Source organism: Mustela nivalis (assembly GCF_964662115.1).
Source record: "Mustela nivalis genome assembly, chromosome: 3".
Taxonomy (NCBI): Eukaryota; Metazoa; Chordata; class Mammalia; order Carnivora; family Mustelidae; genus Mustela; species Mustela nivalis.
Window position 1 is genome coordinate 153,550,546 of NC_139022.1, and position 16,886 is coordinate 153,567,431.

Consider the following 16,886-nt stretch of genomic DNA (forward strand, 5'->3'; position numbering starts at 1 on the left):
ACCAATGCCCGGAACCTGTGGAATATTACTTCTGTGGTGACAGGAACCTTGCTGTTGTGATTAAGTTAAGGATCTTGAGATGGAGGAAAAGTTTATACTGACTATCCAGGTATCACTTAAGTGTAATCACAAGAGTCCTTATAAGAGAGAAGCAAAAGTGGAGGAGATGGGAGGGCAGAGCCAGAGGTGGAGTGATATGCTTTGAACTGGAGGTAGGACCCATGAGCCAAGGAATTTGGGTATCCTCTAAAAGCTAGCGAAGGCAAGGAAATGGATTCTCCCCTAGAGCTTCTAGAAGGAACCAACCTTGCTGGTACCTTGCCTTTAGTGAAATAGATTTCACACTTATCTCCAGAATTTTTTTTTTTAAAGATTTTTATTCATTTGAGAGAGAGAGAGAGAAGGAGCGTGAGCAAGTGCGATACGGGGGAGGGGAAAGAGCAGAGGCGGAGGGGAGAGGGATAAGGCCACTCTGCTGAGCACAGAGCTCCACGCAGCTCCAGCCCAGGCTCCTGCGATCACTACCTGAACCGAAAACCAAAAGTGACACTTAACTGACTGAACCACTCAGGCACCCCGGGTCTCCAGAATCTTAAGAGCACAGATTCTTGTTTTAAACCAGGTTTGTGCTGGTCTGTTCCAATAGCCATGGGAAATAAATACAGATATGAGAGGACTTTCCCAGGTCAAACAAGGAGAGGGGCCAAGCAGCAGCTTCAGGTGCACAGACACACACCCATCAGAGGTCCCGGCCCCTAGTAAGTTCTTGCCGCTGCCGGACACTGTGGTAGAAAGCCGGAGTGGGGGACACAATCCGTGGATGTGTAACCATGAGGCCTGCGCCACGGTCCTGCCGATTCCTCTCTTAGAGATAGAGGTGACTCACCTTGTTGCAGGTGATGCCTGGGACTCTTCTCCCCAGCCCAGATGAGCAGGTGACATAATCTGCCTGGCCTGGCCAGCCATCCCCTGCCCTCCCACCCCCACCGCAGGCAGCGGAGAGAAGCCCACTCACAGCCAGCTGGTTCTGGAGCTGTTTGACCTGCTGCTGCAGCGCCTCGAGCTGCTGACTCTGCCTCTTGGACGAGCTCGCGGAGTAGGAGAGCTGCGAGAGGCTGTTCAGGGCCTCCTTCAACTTGGTGACTTCCTTTGACATCTCACTGATCTGGCGAGAAAGGAAAACTATCAATAGGCAAGAAAGGGCCTGCCGAAGCAAAATTCCAGAGAGTTCTAAGCCTTCAACAATGGCCTCTTGTTGGCCTCTGGGCCAACAAGACTTTGGAAGAGTTACTTTTTTATTTTTTAAGGAAAGTCCATAAAGTGAAATCGGTAACAAAATCAGCAACCCCACATGGCCTTCTAAGGCCATTCTATTCAAATAAGGGCCCAGATTAAATGTGTGCTTTGAGGTATGAGGGTAACAAACGCTAAGGCACTCATTTCCTTTTTTACTCTGTAAAGGGGTATTGTTGAAAAAAGAAATCAGAACCAGGAATGTTGGGCATTCTTTATTTGGAGACAGCTATGTCTTGCTCAGTAGCACTGACACAGGCAGTCAGGAAGCAGTTCTGGGAACCCTGATTTCTCTGGGCATCTTGCTTCAAAGTAGTCACAACTCCTCCCTGCAACCCGGCCTCTGCCTTCTGACCCCCTGACCCCTTGGCCTTGGAAGCTCTTTTTGAAATCTTCATTGTATTAAAGGAATAAATGACCCCCAGTGCTCTGACCAGTGCCCCCCAGAACACCTGACCCCGGAATGCAGAGGGCATTCAGGCTCCGCCCTCTTTCCCGAGCCCCCCTTTGTTTTCCTCCTTCCTCCAAGCCACACCCAGCCGGTGTCTAATCACCTGCTCCCCACACACCCCCTCCTGTCCACCTTTGCCAGGGAGAGCCAAGGAGGACAGTTCTTCCACTGACTCAGGAAAGCTCCCGGGGCTTAGGGAAGCAGGATGAAGTCTGGGAGTATTTGGGTTTCTTTATGATGGAAGAATCTGTCTGGATTCTGAGCCCTGCCACTAGGCAAAGTTTCTGTAAAATCATTTTAAAAGGGAAAACAGGTGCCACGTAGGTGAAAAAGGCTTTAAGGAGACTGACAGACGACTCACTTTTTTAAATAGAAATGTCCAACCTACTACTCTTAATGTGGTCATGGGGACAGAGGGAGTCACGTGGAGAGCTTTTGTGCCTTCACAACAGGTCTGTGCTAACCAACGCTAAAAACATTAACCACAGTAAAGGCCTGCTAACTAGAAACGCAACAGCAATGGAAGCCCACCAACCTTCTTGTCTTTATCCTCCTCCAGTCTGGAAGAGCTCTCCGACTGTCTCTTCCTTTCTGCCAGCTCTTCCTGAGCGTCCTGGAGCTGTTGCCGGAGTTCATCCGCTTCCTGCTCTTTGGCCTTTAGGAGAGCCTGAATATTCTCCTTTTCCCTTTTTGTTTGTGACACCTCGCTTCTCGTCTGCGTGAGCTCCAAATGGGCCTTCTCTTTCTCTTTTACCGAATCCTTCAATTTTGAGGCCAACACACTCACCTCGCCTTCTAACGACGACTGCAGCTTTGCGTAGGCGGACCTGGGCACCATGGCGTCGGTCATGGCGGCCTTCTCTTCCAGGAGCTGCTTCTCCAGCCTTGCCACCTCTCCTTCCTTGCTGGCAAGGTGCTCTTTAAGACTGCTGATTTTTTCCTCCATCTCTTTGGCCGTTGCCCGCAGTGTGGTTATCACTTGCAAATGTTCCGTGATGGACACAGAGTTCTCTTTCTGGGCGTCCACGAGCTGTTTGAGCTGGGTCAACTCATGCAACACCTTTGAGTACTGAGACTTCATTTCGGACAGCGCCTCTTCCGCCTTAGCTCTGGATACGTTCGTCACGTGCAGCAGTTTCTCATGCTCCGCTTTATGGATATAGTCGGCCGTCACGTCTTCTAGAGACTTCCTCTTCCTGTAATCCTCCAGCTCGGCCTGGGCTTCTTTGTACAGCTGGGACAGCTCGCTCACCTGTTTGTTGAGTTCATCTATCATCCTGTTCATGGCCTCTTTCATGTCCCCGGCTTCGTCGCCAGCATCTTGGGTGACCTGACTCTTCAGGGCATCTTTTAATTTCATGATTTCTTCTTGGGCCTCTTGGTACTTCTCAAACAAAAATGCTTTCTCCTTATTCATGTTCTCAATAACAGAGCAGTATGAGCTTTTCATTTCCTCATACTCTTCTATAGGAGGCTTAATAACCATATCTTTCTCCCTCTCTACAAGTTTTTCTTCCAACTCTCTCACCTTCTCTTTATTTCTTTCACTTTCTTCCACTGCATTCTGGAGGTCCTGCTTTAGCACGTCTATTTCCTCCTCGGTGATCCTCAGTTCCCGGAGACGTGAATAACTGTCCACGCTTTCAGGCGAGACGAGGCCCAGTTTCATCTGCTTCTGCACGTTGAGGACTTCCTTCATGGCCTCCTCGTACTTGCTCTGGGTTTCTTTCAGTTTCTGGCTGAGGTCAGAGCCGTTCTCGGAAATCTCCGCACTGTTGACGCACACCGATTCGGCCCTTCTGGACCGGAGCTCGGCCTGGAGCTGCTGCTTCTCTGCTTCGGAGCTCTCCAGCCTCTTCTGCAGGTCCTGCAGGATCTCTTGTAGTTGCTGAATTCGGCCATCGCCGTCGAGAGTGGATCTACTCACAGACTGTGGTAAGACAGGGGGAGATGATTTGGAGTCTGAGAGAGAGGTGTCACTGGGTTTGCCCAGGGGTGGGGCCAGGTCCGTCTGAGTGGAATGGTAGGAGTCAAAGCTCACGTCTGCTTCTGCCTCCTTGGGTGATTTGGCCTGGGAAAAAAGGCAAGAAGGGAATGGCACCAAAGATGAAGTCAGGTGAGCAAGCAATGGGAAGGAGAGAACAAATCCAGAGCTTCCGTATGGGAGAATCGCAGGGTCCCTTTTGTACTTGTGCCCCGTGACAAAATACAGTCCAGGACATGAGAGGCAGATTAATGACACGAAGCTTATTCTGTCCTCTAATTAGGACCGCTGATGTGTGCCACTTTCGAAACACAAGATTTGTGTTGGTTCTAAAGCCTCTGACTCATAATTTTTCCTTTGCTTCTCATATTATTGCAGTTACCAAAAGGGGAGATGGGCACAAGTACAGCTTGTTCTTACTGAAGATCTTAAATCCGCTAAATGATCAGCTCTACTACATGAATGGGTAATTACACGTGCACTAGCACACATATACATGTATGTCATCTATAAAACAGACTAAGTATATAATCATATGTAATTGACCAATTTAGCAATTTACAGAAAGGGAGTTAATGAATACCTCTTCTTTCAACAAAGACATAATTTGAAACTATAAAATACTTGAGGCTAACTATATTTAAAAAAAGAAGAAATTTTTAGAGATGTTTAAAACAAAGTATCATCTGACTAACCTGAAAAAAACCCATAGTCTAACCCTACAAAGAGTCCGTGGTAGCAATCTCTGTACCCACCTGTAATTTATCCTGTAATTCCTTATTGTGCAAGGTAAGAGAAGCGACTTTTGCTTGCAACAGGGCAAGAAGATCTTGTTGGTCAGCTTCAGAACTTACATCCAATAAGCTATCAGCACCTTGGAAAAGTGAAAAGCAATTTACAATAATATTTTAAAAAATCAAACCAGTCTTTCTCTGACCTTTAACCAAGTGGCTTTCTACCTAATCCAGGGCTTCTTCCTGGTCCTGATGATGAATGAAAGCCCCTAGCTTCCAGGTAAATGAGCAGCAATTCTCAGGTCCTGGGCTTTCCTTCCTGGGGTCTTCCCAGCACAGGACCAGATGCCTGGAGGCATCATAAGCTCATCTGAAAACTGATGGGATTTGCTCATACATTTTCCATTCACCTGATTAAGTGTCATATCTGGGTTGTTTTTTGTTCCTCCCATGCCTAGTAAGTCCCATTTCTGTGAATCCTTTCAGAAATGTCCTGGTTCACTTTTTATCCCTACCACTGTTCCTCTAGTTCAAACTTTATCACTGGCTCAAAAACCCTGCAAACAGCCCAGAAACAAAGCACGCACACGCTCTCGCGTGTCCCCCTACCCAATAGTAAAAATAGAGCCTTGCCCAGGCTAATCTTCCTGAAACATGCTTTGATAGGGTTAGTCCTGTGGTTCAAGTGCTTTAATCACTCTCTCTCCCCAGAATTGATCTCCAGACTCCTTCCTCTGGGTTAATGTCTCCATCATCTGGTGCCAGCGTACTTTTTCAGGCGTATGGCCCATGATCTCTAAAAACACATCTTCCTCAGATTCCAACTTCCCATCATCCCCCTCTAGATTCTCAACACAAGGTTGCTGTGTAATTCTTCCTACAGATGACTGCCCCTGCAGCATCTCTTGTTGGCAAGGTCACTTGTAGGCATCTTTCAGGACCCACGTCAAACTCTTCCTCACGGCATTGGATGACCCGATGACTGGGGGCCCCACCATGAAATGGTCTGCTCTGAATCCCACAATCCTACTCTTGGTAGGATTTTTTTTTTACATCCTCGTGATTATCATGCTGAAATGGCATCCAAAGCTATGCTACTCAACGTGGCTCACTGAGACAAAAACCTTGTTCCAGAATGTCATTCAGCACACCGCCTCCTTCATGCAGTGTTCCTATGGGGGAGAAGAAAAGACTACTGGACAAAACAGTGTGCTTAGCAGTATCGCTGGATGGCTTTCTGGTGCAAACTCTTTACTTCCTGTAGACTGGCAACAGTTAACAGACCACCATCTGAACGGCGCTGACCTCCATTCTTCACTGTTATTTTATTATTTTCTCACAGCCATTTAATCCAAAGATGAAAAATTTAATCTTAATTTGGAAGGACGCAAAAAGACATTTCTTCCTAGAAATGCTTACTTCAACTTCTGGTGCCTAAACCACAGCTTTATTAAAGAGTCTCCTTGACATAATGTATGGTGAGTTTAGAATAAACCAGAGGACTGAGAACATGACAGTAATTCTAAGCTACAGAAAGTACTTCTCAAATACAAAGGAGGAGTGTGTGGGGGACTCGTTGGTTGAATGTCTAACTCTTGGCTTCAGCTCAGGTCGTGATCTCAGGGTCCTAAGATTGAGCCCTGCCATCGGGCTCTGGGCTCAACAGGAAGTCTCCTTGAGATTCTCTCTCCCCCTGCTCCTCCCCCTGCTTGCATACACATACTCGCTAAAATAATATTTTTAAGATTTTATTTATCTGAGAGAGAGAGAGGTGAGAGACAGCATGAGAGGGGAGAAGGTCAGATGGAGCAGATTCCCCATGGAGCTGGGAGCCTAATGCAGGACTCGATCCCAGGACTCCGGGACTACAACCTGAGCCAAAGACAGTTGCCCAACCAATTGAGCCACCCAGGTGCCCTAAAATAAATTAAAATAAATAAATAAAATAAAATAAAATAAAATGGATGGTTTTTAAAGAATAGAATGTAACAAGTACTCAGTTAACATGGATCAGTGCCAGGATGGGTATTTCTAAATTCTGTAAGCTAAAAGTGCCAAACACATGAAATGCATGATAGGGTTAAGAAAGTGAATGCTGCAGCCCAAGGAGATTTTGAAATCCTTCACATGACATTTTAAATGGTCTCTGGGGATACTGCACTATATTCTTGGAGAGTAAACCCCTGGGATGGACTCTTAAGGCAATGAATTAAACCCTGTCTTGGTGACGAGAGTATGACTGTGTGTGAATTCATTAACACTGTGTCTTTGCATATATCTATTTAAAAACTAAAGTAGGAAAGTTAGACCATGAAGCCATGGAGGGGCTCAGCTGGCTCTCCCTTCAGTAGATAACCTACTGCCTAGTGGCAAGGAGTGCTGCAGAACAGTGTTTTATTTAAAATGTGGGGGGGTGCCTGGGTGACTCAGTCTGATAAGCGAGGGACTCTTGGTTTGCGCATATAGGTCATGATCTCAGGATCATGGGACTGAGCCCCAGGTTGGGTTCTGCATTCAGGGGGAAGTCTGCTTGAATAGTCTCTCCCTCTGCACCCCCACTTGCGTATGCACACACTCTCTCTCTAAAATAAATACACAAATCTTTAAAATAAAATAAAACGCGTAAAAGAGAATACCCAGGCTATTGTAATTTCAGAGCTAATTTTGTAATACACAAATAACCGTATCTGGCAGCAGGTCTAATAACTGCCATAGTTCTAGTAAAGAGACAGTAAATGATATTTCCAGATACCCACAGTAACTGTAAGGTGACATGACATTATCTGTGAAGTCTCTTGTTGGAGAGATGGACAAATGAAAACGGATATATATTTTTTCACATCCACGCTTAGAGACTCCTTAAAATCCAGGTGAAAGCCTCCAGAAGTAGAGAAAGTGTCAGTCTGTGTAGTATCAGCAGCTGTGGGCTGGGAGGCACCCCAGGGTTCTCCGACCTTCCTGCACTCCCTCCCGGCTTGCCCTTTGCTCTCTTTAAACAGCCATGGACTACGGACCTGTCAAAGGAACAGAAACAGCTGCCCCTTCATCTTACCTGTAGTGCTGTCACTTAGTCTGTCTTTGTTCCCCCGTATAGAACTGATCTCAGCCTGCTGGAACACAAAAATAACTTAAAAGAATATTCCTGACTGCAGTATTCCATAAGAGAAGCAAGCAAATACTCCTCCCTGAGTTGACACAGAACAGTTACCCTTCTAGAAAAAGTGAGAAAATCCCCAGGAAAGAAAATACTTTAAAATATAAGTGAATAAAAGTGACAATGATCTACTGAGATATGATCTCTAAAATGTTAGGTTCCAGAGCTTATACTCTCAAAATATTTTTTGGAAATTTCACTTAATAAGTATAATACAAATATCTTTTAATAATATTATAATAACTTTATATCTGTGCCCTAAAACTTGAGATGGCAAATATTACTTTCATAATAAAGTCAAATACAAGTTTCACCTGTCTGGGTAATACATTGAATAAAATACATTACAAGTATTTTTTTAGCTTTATTTTTTAAATAAATTAACTGCTATTAGTTTATGATTATTAATATTTCTAAGAGAAATTGGAGTAAGTAAGATAAACGTAATTTTATAAGGGAATAAAAAGTTTTACAGTCATGGATTGGCAATCCCCTGAAGATTTCCTCTAAACTTTTATCCCTGAATATCTGTTCTGGTAAATACATTGCAAAAATTCTTGCAACTTCAAAGCCAGGCTTTCATTTCAAAACAAAATACAAGGAGTTGCCAGAAATTACTATGTTTCATTCCGATGAGCCATAGACCTGATAAGAGAGATAAGTTTTCAGCAAAGGAACTTCTGTGAAAGCCGAAATGCTAAAAATAAAGTGGCTCATTTTTGGCAAGCACTTATCTTTGCAAAAAGCTGTCTTTTCACTTTATAAAAATAGATGTTTAATTTTTAACCACCTTAAGGTACAATAAACGGCATCCACTTAAAGTTTACGGTGTGAGGAGTTCTGGTAGATACACACCCATGGAGCCAGCACCGTAATCGAGACACAGAATGTTTCCATCAACTCTACAAGTTTTCTCCTGCTCCAACACAGCCAGTCCCTCCCCACCTACCCCCAGGCAACCGCCGCTCGCCTTTTAGCATGATCGAGAATTCCTGTAAACGGAATGTCCTGGGTATGAATTTGTGTCAGGCTTCTTTCAATCAGCACGATGACTTTCAGATTCACCTACATTGCTGCGGGGACAGCTCTGCATTTTTTTATGGTTAGGCAATAATTAATCGTATGGACGTATCTCATTATCCTCAACCTCTCGCTTGCTGACAGATATCTGGATTGTTTCTAGTTTTGGGATATGCGAATAAAGCTAATACAAACATTTGTGTATATAATTTTTTGAGATACACATTTTAATTTCTCTTGGCTAAACATTGATGAGTGGACAGTTAGATCATATGTTAGGTGTGTGATCAACTTTTAAACTGTCAGTTTCCCGATTTTGCCACTTTACATTCCTACCAACAGAGTAGGACAATTCTAGGTTCTTCCACATCATCACCAACATCTGTTATTTTTAAACTTTAGCCATTCTAAATGGTGTCGCTTTTTATCTTTTGTGTGTGGGGGGGGGGTGGGGAGGCGGTAGCTAAAGAAATGAGTCTTTTTACACTCTACTTCTGAAAATTGTAATTTGTAATACTGTTCTTTGGAATGAGTTGCATCCTTTGAGCCATAATTACATTAGAAGATAGCAGGGTACTAATTGTAAGAACATAATTCTCTTTCCTTTCCTTGCATAGATATTCATCTTAAGAATTTATTTCTTATAGAAATAAGAGTTTATAAACTCTAAAAAAGAATTTATAAACTCGAAAGTGGGGGAAATGTCAGATTGACAGAATCTTTTTCAAATTGTTGTGCATCCAAGTTCAAAGAAAATCCATCTTTAGTGATTCTTAGATGGGGGAAAGCAATATACAATGATACCACTGCAATTTCATTTTAACAATCACAAATTTTATTTTCTTTCCAAGTGTAATTTCCTAGTGACGGTTAGGTAAACAGATAGTAAATTGAAATATCCTCCCACTTCTAAAAATACTTTCCAACAGCAAATGTGGAGAATCAGGTAGAATGGATTTTCTAAAATTAATGCACATTAATTAAAAAAACAATTAAAAATATAGGATTACTTGTCAGTAAGACATCAGAGAATAATCAACAGGTTTTTCTTTTTTGATTGGCATTATATCAACTAGATTTAGTAAGAAGACGGGCTATCAGTTTTTATCTTTGTCCCTTTTTCTAAAAGGAAGAAAATTAGTTATTACTTAATTAATGTAATTTATTCATTCTTCTCTTTCTGTGTGGAGCCCAGACCAGGAGAAATAATTAGTGTGGTGCTTTATGACGAAAAGGTGGTGAACCAATTGCTGGGAAGTCTATTCTGTTTTGCCCAATGCGTACCACTTAAATCCATCTATTCTGTATCTTAAGATTCAAAATTAATTGGACACAGAAGGGAATTACCTTGAAGGGTGGTTCGGCAAAAAACACGGCTTCCTTTCCCGAAAGTGGTGTTGAAGTTATTGATCTTGGGGAAGACACATCACTTAACTTAAAAAACAAAATGAAAATCACAGATAAAGAATGCTTCTTCAAGGTCTTTTCTTCTCCAGTGCCACGGAATTCACCTACTTAACCAATGCAAACAAATCTAACAGTAACTGTCCTTAGTCTCAATGAATTCATGGGTATTTTCAACTTAGTGCAGCCCCTCAAAAGACTTTCTGAAAGTTTGCAGAGTATAACTAAGTAACTCTGTTCCTTTAGACACAAGAAGCAATTTTCAAAACCTATCAAACCTCTGTGACATGTTGAAAATATTATCAGAGACTATGTTCACATAATTACTATAACTTATCAGAGGAGATATTCCTCTCAACTACTTGAGAGATTTCACAGACATTTGAGCTTCCTCCTCTAGGCAACAGTCACTATAAGCTCAGAAATGAGAGCCGCTTTTAATATTAGCCAACTTTGCATGTAATTAGAAAGGCAAATATATTTTAGCAGAGTTTTAAGAAACCAACTAAAATTCATCTTCAGTTAACTGCCTCACCAGCCACCCACTCTCCCTGCCGTTATTTGAGCTATTAATGTGAGGTCCTAAAAGTAGACTGAGCTTCACCTAGGGAAGCAGTTTCTGTCATAAGATTTTGAGAAACTTCCCTGAGGCTTTTATTTATTTTTATTTTTTTTTTCTTGAGGCTTTTAAAAAAAGACACTGTTCAATTCCTCAGCCTTGCAATAAATAAGAATCAACATTATTTCCCTACTAATAGTCAAAATCCTTTATACCGCTATCTGTGATTTAAAACCAGTATGGAAAACTTCAAATATGCATTTAAGAGTCAATTCTAAAACATTTCTTTTGGGCCTAAACACAAAATGACAAAAATCACAGCTTTTGGTTGTTGTTGGCTTAAGGTTTGTTCACTATTGGTTTGCTTTTGTCTTTACCTGGGTAGGACTGATAGGAGGTGGTGGAGCTTTGCGTTTTTTTGGAGTTCCACTTCTTTCTGAGCTTATTTTAGAGACTTGATCATGCTGGAAGTTATCACAGTCCAAAGAACGGAGGTGGGTTAGTTCGGTTAGTAAAGTCTGAACAAACAGCTTCATCAAACAAATGAGAAAAACCTGAACAGTTCATGCATTTCTTACTTTATCAAGATCTGACACCTGCTACCAACATAAAAATAAGTAATATGCATGCTCCAAGTGTTCTTCCAGCAGCCCATGCTTTAATAGCCAGAAAATATAAAACACAAGACAAAACCAGATTAAGTTGGTGTAGAGAACTGGGAAAGTGGAAGATGGACAGCTGTCTGCCCTAGTTTAGAACCCAGGATACATTCCTCATCTAGCTTCCATCTTGATGCAAAGTGGTGGTATTTCTACCACTTTGCATTATCTCCACTCCTTTTCTTAAAGAATGTTGATATGGAAGCAAGGGGAAATGTCATCTCTGAATCTCTGAAGGTTATAAATAAGTAGCCCAGTTAGTACCTAATAAATTCAGTATCGACTATTTCCTGTTGATGATAATTTCTGAAGAATTTTCACATATAAGTAAATAAATATAATAGCCAACTATACAATTCATCAAAAAAGGAAACAACATTAATGATGTTTTTAGGAGAAAACTCCAAAATCACAGGGCAATCTTCTCAATTTCTGTCTGTAATTCTAATGGCATTTTAGAAGAGTTCCAATTAAAATGAAAGGACAAGCTAAACCTCTTATGTTCATTAAATATCTAACACTGCCATGGACAGAGGTCTAAAATCCATGGGCTACACAAATATTTAAAATATCGTTATTTGTTCACAGAGTTAACCAAACATTTTTACACTGACAGAAAATATTAGTACATTTCAGGAAAAGATGAATATATAAGTAGCAAGTTTTAAAGTCACATGCTTTGGCAACAGGGTAAACCATTAAGGAAACCTTTACCATCTTCTAATGACGAATCATTTATTCTAAAGATTTTTTTTTTTTACTCCTTAAGTATTTTCAACATAGTTTTTGTCACTTTTCTAGTGGACTACAGAGTGGTTTAATCAGGACATTTTCAGAGTCCCACAAGCTATGATGACAAAAAAATACTCTCCCAAAGATAAATACCTGCTTTGGTTTTGTTGGTGTCTTTGAATCTGTAGAGGAAAAAGTGAGAAAAAAACAAAACAAAACTGTAAGAACCATAACTCACATCCACTTTCAGTGGGAGATACTCACATACACACACTCAATACCCATAACACAACAAACACAATATTTAACATTTCATTTTTCTTCAAGAATATGTTTAAAAGAATAATAGAATAGATCATATTGCACACATTCCTTTACCCTTTGGGGAAAATGGAGTGGATAAATTTAAAACAACACTGGCTATTTTCTTTCACATACCAGAATCCTGAGAGATTTTTGATAATAGAAGGCTTTGAATTCCTGCATTTTCTGAGAGTTTGGAATAATGTAAGGCATTGTGTCCAAGAGAATCTACAAGGTTTAGGTCTGCACCCTTTTTAATTAAGGCTTCCACGATATTAGAGCTGCTGATCTCACAGGCCAGCATGAGAGCAGTTCTAAAGAGAAAAGGAGACACCAAATTAGTACTAACACAATGGGAAAACACTTTCTTGGGAAGTCATCTATCTTAAAAACAAGGGAAAGAGATTAAGTGCAGTTAAACACATATACACTTAATCTTCTAGGGAATTTGAAATGTAGTGCTAGCGAGATGAAATCAGGTATTTTTTTTTTAAAAACTTCAGATTAAATCAAAACATTAAACCATATTAGGTCAAATAACATAGATATAATCTTCTAAACATAATCTAAATATGACGGAATTTAATCTGACTGGCACAAATCATGTTCTCCTCTCACATCAGGCATTTTAAAGTACCTATAAGTCATTATGACTATTTTAAAAGCAGCCGATATGTTTACTCTTATTTAATTTTGCACAAAAAGCCATTGGAAATGGCCTAGTCACTTTAGTATTCAATAATCTCATCATAGACTCAATGATGTTCCCAGTGGAAACAACATATTAAAATTTTTTTTAAGTCCAAACAGATTCCAGATAATCAAAAGAGGCAGGAGGGGTGCCTGGCTGGCTCAGTCAGTAGGGCACGTGGCTTTCGATCTCAGGATCATGAGTTTAAGCCCCATACTGGGTATAGAGTTTACTTTAAAAAAAAAAAAGGAGGCAAAAAATGAAAAAATTAAAACCACTTTCTAACAAATGATCCAAAAGAAAGCTATGTTATTTAGAGACTCCCAGAATGTGGATATCGCCAAAATCCCGTAATTTCTATTTCTGTGGTACCTTCCATTTTTGTCCCTGGAATTTATATCTGCTCCGTGGTCCAGGAGAAAGCGACAGACCTCACTGTGGCCATTTTGTACTGCAAGCAGCAGTGGTATATTCCCGTCCTAGGAGACAAACGGAGACATTTTGTAGCTCAGACACCAAAGGCCAGAAGGCAAAGGCCCTTGTTCTTTGAACATTTATTCCTGAGCCGTCCTGCCACTGTGACAGTTTGTGTCCCCACTGTGTGCCATTACATCTCTGCACAGCTCTTCTTAGGGAGTGGCACCAACTGTCAGCTTTTCCTCAGGAACCTCAGCCTCTTGGGTGGCTTGTTGCCTCGGTGACCATCACTCAGTCTGGCGATGATGTGAGAGAGAGGGAACACCGAGTATGTAAAGGCTCCAGGCAAGTATATCGTGTTTACTGAGGGATGACTCTGTTTCCACAGGGCACTGGCAGCTCCTTCTGAGCCAACTACACGCTTCCTACCATTCCTCCGACTACTTGTCAGAGGTATATGCTTTCATGACCTTACAGGTAACAAACAGAACATAAATTAAGAGCCTGTCTATTCCTGACACCTGACTAGATAAAAGATCAATGGAAAGAGTGATTAAAGATGACAACTGGCATTCCTTTAAAACAAGAAAATGATGTTGAATCACTATATTACACACTTGGAACTAACGTAACACTGAATGTTAACTACCCTGGAATTAAAATTTTTAAAAAATTAAAAATAAAAAGGCAAAAATAAAAAAGAAACAAATAAAATATAGCCAGTGGTTTTAACAGGAGGATTTTTAAAAATATAATTGCTGCTTAAAGATTGAGTCTCTATTTAAAATTGAATTTCAGATACATTTCTAAAAAGTTATCTTTGTGAACTTAAAATACTTTCTGGTTATGAAGTACTGAGATTCAGGGAGTGGGAATTTATCTATAGATTTTATATACTCCCCTAGCAATATTCCCACTAGGTATAATGCATGCATGTCAATTCCCATTCTATGGCAGGAAATTGAACTTTCTAACCAGGAGTGACTTGTAAACTTACTCTCAAAATAGCCCAACAGGGTTAAAATAGGCTAGAAGCAATCTTTGAAGTTAGGAATCCCTAACCAAGAGAGTACCAAAGATGATCCATGGGAAAGAACATAACTAACAGAACTTCTGTTTAGACTGACTTCTTATTTCTACAAACCAAGAAAGTAAGCCTTATTAATATTTAGGCTGATGGCAGACAAGCTCAGAAATAAATATATACATCTGGAAATGCATGTTGCAAAAATGTCTTATTAATGATTTAGGGACCAATGGGGAAAATAATCAAATCCATTTGGCACAAGAGAACCCAGGTTGGAAAGTACTAGCCTTGCCAAACAATTAGGTCTCTAAATGTCCTCGTGACATTCAGGAGTAGCCCAGAGCACTCTAGAAACCCGTGTTCATCTCCACCTCCAGAAGCTGCCCAATACTCACCAAATCCTTGAGGTTTATGGGGCTTTTGTGCTCACAAAGAGCCTGCACGGCCTGAAGGCAGCCTTGTGCCGCTGGGGGAAGGAAGCAAACAACCACAGCCCATCACAACGCTGCTGGCACAAGGAAAAGCATCAAACACTTTCAGGATGGAACGTTCGTGTCCCACCCAGCTTGCCTATGTTACCCTAGTTGCGCTGAAGAGAAGTGGCATCAGGAAGGTTAAGTAAGGTGTTCTCAGTTATTGTTAAATTTCCATATTTCCAGTTGCCCTCGTGCAAATATTCAGTTTAGCGTTTTATAGGACTAGCTTGTCCATCACTAGCACTGATGGAAATTTATAAATGTCATCATTCCTGAGCTCTGTGTCAGCGTTTTAGTACTCGGAGGTATGCTGACAGATAATGACAGACAGTAAGACAGAACACTGATAAATAAAAGTGGGGTTTCTTTTGTGCCCCAAATCAAAAAAATCTGTATCACACATTACATGAAATCTGCGAATGCTTAAGAACACCTCTTAGTTTAAATAAGAAGCTTGCGTTAATTAAAATGTAATAACCATGACAATTTTTACTGACAGTTTGGCAGGCAACTGATGAATTCTAGATGTGTCCCTTGATAAAACTCTACACGTTCTGCAAATTGAGGGTAATGGAAATTCTAGGAATGCAGACACACAACAGCATCAGAAATAAAATGGTAAAAGACCACGGGTTGAATGAGGAAAAGGAAAATTTAGTTTGTTTGTTTGTTTGTTTGTTTTTGGTGGCAGAAGATAAATGAGACTGAAAGTCACCTGCATAATGTAAAGCTGTTTTCCCAGAACTGTCAACGCTCTCGGCTGGGCATTTAGACTAGAAGACAAAAATAAATAAATACACATAATAAAATTCAGTTCTGTTTAGTTTATCCTTTTCCAGCAAGGTTATGATATGTCTTATTAGGAAAAGTATAAATAGGAGTAAGCCCTGATTGCTGTGCTCTAGCCTACAGTCCCCTACTGGGGCACTGGGAACGGGACTCATTTCCACATAATGGTGACCCAGGCAAAAGGTCACCCCTTTGTTGCTCTGGCCGGCCTGTCCTCTCTCTCACACTGGCACCCCATGACCAGCAGACCATCTCCACCAGCTAACACATATGCTCTAGGAGTTCTCATCTTTCCCCCCATTTCCTGCCCTAATTCTCTAACCCCCTTCACAAAACCAACTTTCTGTCAAGAACGGCCCATGTGCAACCCATGCTCTCTCACTTCCCATTCACCTCCAAACCCGGGGCAGCTGCGTGCTCTTCTCCAGACTCCACGGAGATGGCCCTAGTTGGTCACCACCAACCTTCATGTTTCCCATGACAACAGACATGTGTGTCTTCCTCTTACTGCGATCCATGCCCTTCTCCAAGGGTTCCTAACTCTCAGCTCCTGGAGCCCACACTAGCCTGACCCCCAACCCCTAGCCCCCCGTTCTGGCCACTCCCCCTCTGTTAGCCAAACAGAACCTTAGGGTTCCTCGCTGCTCTCCTCCTTCATGATCTCCTCCACACCCATCTAGAGGCTGATGACTCTCAAATGAAAATTATAACAATAACCACCACAACAGCATGTATTAGCTATCGCGGGCTGGGCACTCTTCATGGAATCGTCTTTGGGCTCCTCACCACCCTAGGGAGATACTATTAACACTCGCATCTTCATCTGAGGAAACTGAGATACAAAGTAGTTGATAATTTGCTCAAGTCACAGGAAGTGGCAGAGCCAGGACTCAAACCCCTTTCCCAAATGGCACTGGACTAGAACCTGTGATCTTATCCGCACACAACAGACATCAGCTCCCAGCACCCGTCTGGACGTCCCACTGGCTACTTCACATTCCTGCTCGTGTAGGCACCTCAAACTAAACTTCCTAAGCCCAGCCTAAACTTCGGTTTCCTCTCCCTGACACTTCCCTTTGTCAATAACACCATCAGGGAACCAGTCAACGGGCCAGAGACCACGGGATCGTCTCCCTCCCCTCCACCGCCATGTCTTGTCAATGCTGTTCCCCCTCCCCACCCACCACAAGCAA

At 41.8% G+C, this 16,886-nt stretch overlaps 1 protein-coding gene across 12 annotated transcripts in view; it reads right to left on the reverse strand.

The window, feature by feature from the left end:
* RAI14 (retinoic acid induced 14) overlaps window positions 1-16,886 on the reverse strand; it is a 144,217-nt gene that overhangs the window by 4,595 nt on the left and 122,736 nt on the right. For 4 of the 12 annotated variants that reach the window (XM_082724456.1, XM_082724455.1, XM_082724454.1 and 1 more), the window contains 11 exons: window positions 15,620-15,677; window positions 14,824-14,894; window positions 13,357-13,463; window positions 12,429-12,607; window positions 12,144-12,172; window positions 10,977-11,063; window positions 9,984-10,070; window positions 7,515-7,572; window positions 4,484-4,602; window positions 2,280-3,815; window positions 1,016-1,165 (listed from right to left, as the gene is read on the reverse strand). In XM_082724456.1, the coding sequence (XP_082580582.1) occupies window positions 1,016-1,165; window positions 2,280-3,815; window positions 4,484-4,602; window positions 7,515-7,572; window positions 9,984-10,070; window positions 10,977-11,063; window positions 12,144-12,172; window positions 12,429-12,607; window positions 13,357-13,463; window positions 14,824-14,894; window positions 15,620-15,677 (2,481 nt within the window). The remainder of the gene's footprint in view (window positions 1-1,015; window positions 1,166-2,279; window positions 3,816-4,483; window positions 4,603-7,514; window positions 7,573-9,983; window positions 10,071-10,976; window positions 11,064-12,143; window positions 12,173-12,428; window positions 12,608-13,356; window positions 13,464-14,823; window positions 14,895-15,619; window positions 15,678-16,886) is intronic. The other 8 variants (XM_082724452.1, XM_082724451.1, XM_082724461.1 and 5 more) reach the window with 3 other exon arrangements.